General features: G+C 31.9%; 1 protein-coding gene across 1 annotated transcript; it reads left to right on the top strand.

Annotated features, from left to right (window-relative positions):
* The first annotated feature begins 2,064 nt into the window (after nucleotides 1-2,064).
* LOC115979159 (potassium transporter 5) lies at nucleotides 2,065-7,942 on the top strand. Its single transcript, XM_031101127.1, has 10 exons — nucleotides 2,065-2,163; nucleotides 2,474-2,699; nucleotides 3,445-3,693; nucleotides 3,785-3,823; nucleotides 3,968-4,228; nucleotides 4,676-4,728; nucleotides 6,225-6,339; nucleotides 6,447-6,701; nucleotides 6,879-7,531; nucleotides 7,616-7,942. The coding sequence occupies exons 1-10, from the start codon at nucleotides 2,065-2,067 to the stop codon at nucleotides 7,940-7,942; spliced, it is 2,277 nt and encodes a 758-aa protein (XP_030956987.1).
* Nucleotides 7,943-9,717: the final 1,775 nt, after the last annotated feature.

Here is a 9,717-nt window from a genome sequence, read left to right as displayed (position 1 = left end):
TATTACTCACTAAAATTAGGAAAAAATAGGGTTTGTGCTGAGCTTATTGTGCATACTCTGATTCACTCCATCTTTGTTTACTTCTATACTTATTCTCACTCCTACCACGCACATGCGCACGCACACTTGTGTGGCCTTAGGAGGTTTTGTTTAAAATTTATGAAATATAAAGGTTATGTTCATATGTACTGGAATTTTAATTCGTAAAATAGTCATATTTTAAGTTTCCGCACAATTTTATCCATGTCAAGGGAATAATCTCTTTGCCAGAATCTAAGAAGCTTAAATCTTAGGTTATCTAAACCTTCTGTTGCCTTGGCCTGGTTGAGTGGTTTTTCTTAACCCTCGGTCAAAAGTTCTGAAGTTTGTTACCTTCTCAACACTAATTAAAATATTTCCCTTGGATTAAAAGGTTGCTCCATTCGAATCTGAAAATAAACAAACTATAATAAATGACAGTACTACTTGGAACATAATTATATATCAAAAAAGAAACAAAAAAATAATACTAACCTATTCCAATTGGACAAAATTCATATAGATATTAAAATATGCCAAGGATATGACTAGTTAACACGTCTCCAATGATTGAGACCTGAGAATGGTACTTGGAAACACGGCAATAGATTTTAAAACAAGAAAGAAAGAAACAAGGGACAAAATGGGCTTTTGTCATTTTCGGGGAAATTAATTAGCTTTATACCCCCTTTCCCAAATTAAGTAGGGAAATGTCTCTCTTTTAAAACTCGATTTATGATAAATCGAGTTAGAAAAAAAAAAATTTCTAAAACCCTATAGTGGTGTTTTAATGAGCCTATAGTGACGTTTTTAAGACCTATAGTGACGTTTTTTAACTCGACTTCAATGAAATCGACTTATAGGTAATTTTGTTACCTATAAGTCGATTTCATTGAAGTCGAGTTAAAAAACGTCACTATAGGTCTTAAAAAGATCACTATAGGCTCCTTAAAACGCTACTATAAGGCCTAACTCGATTTATCATAAATCGAGTTTTAAAAGATAAGCATTTCCCTACTTAGTTTGGAAAAGGGGGTATAAAGCTAATTAATTTGCTCGAAAAGGGCAAAAGCCCATTTTGTCCAAGAAACAAGGAATAAAACTTTTCCGATAAGAAAAGGTAAAGTAAATCTACCTCCACAAGTCAACATTTTACTTTGAAAGACAAACTTTATTGCTGGCAGAGCTTGATTGAAATAAGGTTTTTATTATTTATTTTTAAGAGATAATTATAATATTCTGTTAACTTGCTCGAACTCTTTTTCCTTTAAATCTCCAAATTCTTTGTACATGTGGAGGTACTAATTCAGCTACAAGGTTAGATTAGGTATTTTAACTTAAAATTTTAATCTTTGACATTTGTTCAAAGTGTTAAACTAATTAAAAAAATATATATATTTTTTTTTAAAAGTAATCATACTTGTCAGATGGATGAAAAATGCTAACTTAACAAATAGAGTTCATGAAACTAAAATTATTTTGATGATGTGAAACCTATGATGTACCATAAATTACATTCGCCGCCTGTAGCATTTTTCATTAATCAAATGACAAAAATAAATTTTAATTTGAAACAATTTTGAGGGTAAATGCACTAAAGTGATCAGTCATTTTAATATATAAGCAAGATTTTGAAACAAAGTTTGGGAAGCAATATATATATATATATAATATTACCTTAAATCTTATTTTAAAAATTCAATTACTTATATTTGCAAGAGTGAAAACGAGATTTGGATAAGAGACTGATTTATTGCGTTTGCTAGCATGTTCCACCGACGTTGAATTTATAACTTTAACAAAATGCATTAAAAAATTTAAATACTACTATAAAAAAAAAATAAAAAATAAAAAAAGTCAAAACAAATAAATATCGCCCTTGCATGTATGACTTTTGTGCTTATAAATCCGGTAGCAAGGCATAGGTAACAAAGAAAGCCATCACTGGAGAAACAAAAACAGTGGCAAATGATGGCAGAGAAAGTGGTGGAGACTAGAGAAACTGAGATGAACGAAGGAACAGAAATAACAGTTGAGGAAAAGAACATGAAAGAGCGAAAGCTATCATGGGCAAAGCTGCGCCGGGTAGACTCTTTGAATATAGAGGCTGGAAGAGTTTCATCCTTTCAAAACCATGCCTCCAAGGTTTCTCACTGATGGCACTACTTTGATTGTTTTGATTTATGGTATACTTAACTAATAAGTTGTGACTGACTCGTATTTTGGAGAAATTATAAGGTTCACATGGTGGACAGGTGACGTGGTCTATTATTCCATTAAAAGACTTTCACTTGTTTAAAATTGCTGAGTTAGATTTTTTTTTTTAAAAAAAAAAACAGAAATTGATTACTGATTCAGTAATTTTAAACAAGTAGAAGCCTTTTAATGGAATAGTAGACAAGTGACGTGGTCCACCAGAGAACTATATAATTTCTCGTATTTTTTGGGTGTGGAGCAGGTGAATTGGCAGAGTACATTAAGTTTAGCATTTCAGAGCATAGGGGTGATATATGGGGACATAGGGACTTCACCGCTTTATGTATACTCAAGCACTTTCCCCAATAGTATTAATGATCAAGAAGACGTTATTGGGGTGTTGTCTCTCATCATCTACACCATTGCGCTCATACCCATGATAAAGTATGTCTTTATTGTATTGTGGGCCAATGACAATGGTGATGGTAAGAAATGGATTATGTTTCCTTAATTTGGATTCTCTGTCTTATTAACACATAAGATATTTTTGTGTTTCGATGGATAGCCCAATGATTCCAACACCTCTTGTGGTGCTTGGACATTAGGGTTCAAATTCCACCATTCCCCTCTCTCTATTGGGGTAATTTTTACCCACTCCCAAAATAGTGCTTTGGGTTTTCACAACAAGATGAGTCCCAAGGTGGGTCCCACTCTCTTTGTGAGTATCCAAAGCATAGTTCCGAGAGTATGTAAGTTTTTTCGCTCTCTATTTACCTACAAATTCGATGATTCTAACACCTCTTATTGTGCTTGGGTATTGAGATTCAAATTCCACCAGTCCCGTCCCCTATTTACCTAGCAAAAAACTTGTGAGGCATTTTTGTAGTCTATGAATGCATTATAACTTAAGGTAATATTTAAGGTAATTACAAAAGCCTGACAAAGTACTTCCCTAGATGATTCTAGCACCTCTTATTGTGCTTGGGTACTGAGATTCAAATTCCACCAGTCCCCTCCCCTATTTACCTAGCAAAAACCTTTTAAGGTATTTTTGTCGTCTATGAATGCATTATAACATAAGGTAATATTTATGGTAATTACATAAGCCTGACAAAGTACTTTCAATTCTCTAGGTGCTAAGTAGCGCACATTCCATGCATAACTGATGTAGTGATAACCTTCCATTGTTCTATTTTGTTCAGTGCCCTGAAAATCTAATGTAATTTGTAGGTGGAACATTTGCACTCTATTCTTTGATACGCCGTTATGCAAGGGTGAGTTTAATACCAAATCAAGAGCCAGAGGACAGGGAGCTATCTCACTATAGACTTGAATTGCCATCCAACCAGTCGAGACGAGCTCATAAGATCAGGGAGATGCTTGAGAAAAGCAAAAGTGCACAAACTGTACTTTTCCTTGTTACCATCATGGGAACTTCCATGGTAATTGGAGATGGGATTCTTACTCCATGCATTTCAGGTCAGTTTCTGCTTTGTCACAAATTTTTTGACATAGTGAAACAGTACAGGCTTATCTGTTAACATTTCACAATGATTGGTCTTTGCTGCAGTTCTTTCTGCGGTGAGTGGGATACACTCTCTAGGCACAGGTATTATGTTTGCACTAGATTTTAGTGTACTTGATTCTAAGAGAACCCAATAAAATAGAAAGTAGATAATGCTTCAAATATAGGCAGTCAATCATTTTGCCACCATAACTAGGAATACCTCTGATGTGTTAAATATTCATCCAGGTGCTGTTGTGGGGGTTTCAGTAGCAATCTTGATCCTACTCTTTTCTGTTCAACGATTTGGCACTGATAAAGTGGGCTTTTCGTTTGCTCCTATCATCTTTGTGTGGTTTTTGTTCATCAGTGGCATTGGTCTCTACAACTTATTCAAATATGACCTTGGGGTATTACGTGCTTTCAATCCAGCATATATCGTAAAGTACTTCAAAAGAAATGGTAAACGAGGATGGATTTCCCTTGGTGGGGTTCTTCTATGCGTAACAGGTGAGAGATATAAAGTAGTGTCTTACTAATGTTTGTCCTGAGTAACTCATTTTAGAAAAAAAAATTATTATAAAAAAATAAAAAAATAATAAACTTTTTTTACAACTTTTTCTATTTTTCATAAAATATTTTCTAAAATGGATGATTAATGTGATAAGGCATACATTAATTAGACCCTATAAACTAAAGGAAATTATTAGTTTATATTGTGCTACTAAAATAAAATTTACACTATAAATTAAAAAAATGGGTACAATATTGTACGCATTTACAAAAAGTGTACCATTTTTTACCTAGATACGTTGTACACATTTGCTATTACAATTTGAATCTATAATTACCCTAAATAATCTTTAGTGTTCTTTATATTTCTACTTTCTTTTTATTTTTTATTTTTTTTGGATTGTTTTACCTTTGCTTTTCTATTTTGACTGGGGACAAAACCAGGGACCGAGGCCATGTTTGCTGATTTGGGTCACTTCAACGTTCGAGCAGTCCAAGTAAGCTATACAATAATCTTTCCATTTCTCTTTCTATTAAATTGTGAATTGCACTTTCAAATTTATGGTGATTTTGATTTTGACTCCTAATTTAATTTTAATTTTTGACCCTAACACTAAATAATTTTTTTAAAGAGAGCGGTAAACAATGTTTTGAACAAAGTTCTTCGGCCCATACCCATTAATTAATGAGCTGGCTATTAAATACCAACTAAAGTTAGACAAGTTTTTTTTTTTTTTTTAAATAAACAGTAATACTTATTAGAACACACACAAAAATAACAATATTAATGTTTTAAACCAAGTTTATAAGACATTACATAACTAGAGCATAGCAGACACTAGATACACACAACCAATGTGAAATAAATATCCCTATTTTATTTTTTAATAAACAGTAATACTTATTAGAATACACACGAAAATAATAATATTAGTGTTTTAAACCGGGTTTATAATACATTACATTATTAGAGTACAATTACAAATTAATGTGTAGCTGATGTGTAGCTAGACACACAAGTTGATGTGTATTTCTAGTGTTGGCTTATATCACTTTGCTTATATATGTATTTTTTGAATAAATTGGCATATTATAATTGCAAATTGTCATAATGATCAAATCATTAAGGGGACATAGACAGGAAGACTCTAATAAAAAATACTATATAACGTTTGGGTTCAAAATCCATCATTTTAAACTTGATTGGTAAATTAAAATGATCCTAAACTTCGAGAGTATAATTTATAATTCAATTTTTTTCTTTTGGAATTCACCTTGATCCTATGGTTTATTTTATTTAAAAATATATTTTGAAAGCTAAAAATAATTTTTGAGACATACGGAAAGAACCCAGTGGAGTATGAAACCCCGTTAGAGAATTCATAATTGATTGGGTTTGGGATTTTATATGGGTTTTTGTTTAAGTTAGGTCTTTCTATAAAATTCATTGCAAAATAAAACGTAAAAAATGTCATGCCATTTAATATTATAAGGAAAATGCTAAAGGTATTATAAAAGTTTTACTAAATAAAGTTTACAAATTAATGTAACAATTGATGTGAATGATCTTCAACTATCTCATAAATGAATATTTGAATTGTCTTAATGTAGTGAAACTTATAGACTTATAGTAGTCCTAGCACTACTCATATTATAAATGGCATATCACTTGATATATTTTCAGATTTGTAACATTTAATTCGAAAGGTAAAATTGATTTATTTCAACAGCAGAAAATCCACATTCATTACATCTATATCTTAAGCTTTTAGGTTAAATGCTTTAATTTCATGTTATGAGAGTCCTATTTGTTTGTTTTTAGATTCCACTTGTCATACCTATTTGTCTTTTTTTCCATTTTGGTTGGGCTATATTTTTGGATTGGAGTCCCTCTCTCTCTCTCTCTCTCTCTCTCTCTCTCTCTCAAGAACCATTTTACTGAATAAGCTAATTATGATCAGCAGGATTATTAATCTTTCACCTTGTATTGTAGATCAGTTTCTCTTGCATTACGTTACCTGCAGTAATAGCTCAATATTGTGGACAAGCAGCGTACCTCAGGAAATTCCCAGAGAATGTGTCTAATACGTTCTACGACTCCATACCAGGTTAGTTTTGTTGACAAGGAGGAGGTGACTCCACTCTTAGAAAGGTTCTTGATGTAACTACATCTGTTTTGCTTGAGCAAGTAACTGCTAAATTAACTTTTATGCAGGACCAATATATTGGCCAACATTCGTTGTGGCTGTAGCTGCTGCCATTATTGCCAGTCAAGCTATGATATCTGGGACATTTGCAATTCTCTCCCAATCGCAAAGTTTAGGTTGCTTTCCTAGGGTTAAGGTCGTTCATACCTCTTCAAAGTATGGGGGTCAAGTTTACATCCCTGAGGCCAACTACGCTCTCATGATTGCCTGTGTTGTAGTCACACTGGCCTTCAAGACTACTGATAAGATCGGCAATGCATACGGTAAGCTTGAAAAACTTCAATTTGACCATGTATTAGGCAATTGAGGATATAAATGTTCCATGTACTATTGGAGCAGTCAAAGGAGCAATTTTATTGCATAATAGCACAAGTAAAAATAATTACAAGTTTACAGCATCAACAATAATGATTATAAGCTATTTTCCATCTTTATTGCAGGAATTGCTGTGGTGACTGTAATGTTAATTACAACAGGTTTGCTTACAACAATAATGCTAGTTGTTTGGAAGACAAGCATATGGTGGATTGCTCTTTTCCTTGTAGTGTTCGGTTCAATAGAGGGAATATATCTATCATCTGTCCTATACAAGTTCATACAAGGTGGCTTCCTTCCGCTAGTCTTTGCCTTTGTCCTAATGACAATTATGGGGATTTGGCATTATGTACACAAACAAAGATACATGTTCGAGCTCAAGAATAAGGTTTCTAATGATTTCATAAGAGAATTGGCTACCAAACCAAATATTAACCGGGTACCAGGAATAGCATTCCTTTACTCTGAGCTTGTACAGGGCATACCTCCAATATTTCCTCATTTTGTCTCTAATATACCCTCCATCCATTCTGTTTTAGTGTTTGTCTCAATAAAGTCCATTCCAATTAGCAAAGTTGCAATGGAAGAGAGGTTTCTATTTCGACATGTTGAACCAAGAGACTATCGAATGTTCCGCTGTGTTGTGAGGTATGGCTATAATGATGTGATTGAAGAAGCCAAGGAATTTGAGCGACAATTAGTGGAACAGTTGAAAGAATTCATCCAACTTGAGCACTTCAAGCTTCAAGGAGTGACCACTGAACAAATGGCTGAGCCGGTGAACCTCCAGCATTCCTCTCTATTGGAGAAAGATGGACAAACAAAAGGATCAACTATTCACATTGAGGAAGCACTGCAACAGCCTAATCCATCTCGTATTTCATCAAGTTCTAACTCCATTCAATCAATCAACGCTGTTAACTCGACAAATTCTTCTAATCGAATTATCTCTGTTCCCATCCAGGGAGTTGAAGAAGAGATTGTGTTTGTACAGAAAGCGATGGAGAATGGTGTGGTTTATCTTCTTGGAGAAGTAGACGTGGTAGCAGAACATGAATCCTCCTTGTTGAAGAAGATAGTAGTTAACTATGCCTATAATTTCTTGAGGAAAAATTTTAGGCAAGGGGAGAAAGTACTGGAGATTCCACATGGTAGGCTTGTCAGGGTTGGAATGACATATGATATATGAGTTTGTGAATCTTTGTAATATCAAATAAATATGTTGTGCATAGACAGTTTGGCTTGAATCTCGTTTAAGATGGAAACATGATAGTTTGCTTCTCAATATGAAAATATGTAAAATATCTAGTTTGATTTCTCAAGTTATAATGGAGAATGTTTATGGGACTCAAATTTTGTTGTGCAATCGCATCAGTACAATTCAAACCAAGCAATAAAGACAATAAATTAACACCAGAAGAATTTAGACTAATAATATAGGTAAAATAAATTAACAAGCACGCAGGCAAATAATAAATTAATTCTCTAAAATTTATTGAAAATAATTTGTTTTCCTTAAAAATTGAATAATTTCTAAAAGTATTTTCCATTTCCCTGTCTCTATAAATATATCATTCTATTATTTTGAGTTTTTTTCTTTGGGGAAAAAATTGGGTGTGTTTACTTGATATTATTCTTTTCTTTTTAGTTTCAAATTAATTATTTAATTTTCTCATTCTCTTAAGGAGATTGTCATTTTAATCAAATCTCATCACAAATTTACAATTGATATTACTCAAATAAATTATAGGCACATTCAAATATTACAACTGTTCTCTTTGATTGTTAAATATTATCCTATTGCAATATAAAGAATTAAAAATAGTGTATAATAAATTCTTTTGTTCTCTTTGATTGTTAATAAAATGTTATCCTATTCTATTATAAAGAATTAAAAATGGTATATAAGAATATAATATTATTCTATCACATAACATGATTTGGATAATTTGATATTTATTATTATATCTTTATTTTTATATTTTCTTCTTCTCATCCTATTTTATTCATCATTTAAATTCAACCACATCCTCCATATCATTAAATTATTTATCTTTTCTCTCCTTTTTATTTTTAAAGATTTAACATATAATATTTTTCTTAAATTCAAGTAAAAAAATTTGTTAAATTCTCACTTCCAAAATATCTTAGAATTAACTCAAACCAAAAATATAAGAAGGAGAGAGAGTATATATGATGAGAAACTCACAAAACATACCACCAAAATTCATCGACCTAAAGTAGGGTTGCAAGAAAGAATATATATATATATATATATATAGAGAGAGAGAGAGAGAGAGAGAGAGAGAGAGAGAGAGAGAGAGAGAGAGAGAGAGAGAGATTAATCACATATTCTAGGAGAGAAAGAGAGAGAGAAATAGCAAAATTATATAAAATTAGGTGAGTAGAAGAATATTCAAACAAAAATGTATAATTGTAAATAAAAAATTATCAAAGCTATGATGCATAATAGAATAATATTATGTCATTATATTAAACCATTGGATAGCATTTAACAATCAAACAAAATATAATAAAAAAGATAACAAATTAAAATATAACCAAATGCATCAACCCAAAGTACAGTTCAACAAAAAAAATTCATCAACCTAAATTAGATGTGCAACAAAGAATTAAAAATTGAGAGAGAGAGAGAGAATAGCATTCAACAAAAAAAAAATTCATCAACCTAATTTAGATGTGCAACAAAGAATTAAAAATTCACAGAGAGAGAGAGAGAGAGAGAGAGAGAGTATTCATCTATTTGTGTGGGCAAAATATAGATAGAATGGAATAGAGAAAAACAAATATTTATAGTAAAAAAAATTGGGAGAAGAAGAGTCAAAATAAAAGGAATATGAAGTAGATGATGTGGCCGTTGATGTGGCTCAATAGGATTTTTTTTTTTTTTTTTTTTTTTTTTTTTTTTTTTGAAAAAAAAAGGGGACTTACATGTGCAATCAT

This window comes from Quercus lobata, chromosome 3 (assembly GCF_001633185.2).
Source record: "Quercus lobata isolate SW786 chromosome 3, ValleyOak3.0 Primary Assembly, whole genome shotgun sequence".
NCBI lineage: Eukaryota > Viridiplantae > Streptophyta > Magnoliopsida > Fagales > Fagaceae > Quercus > Quercus lobata.
Note: the sequence above shows the minus strand (reverse complement) of the source record. Positions and strands in the feature narration are given on the sequence as shown.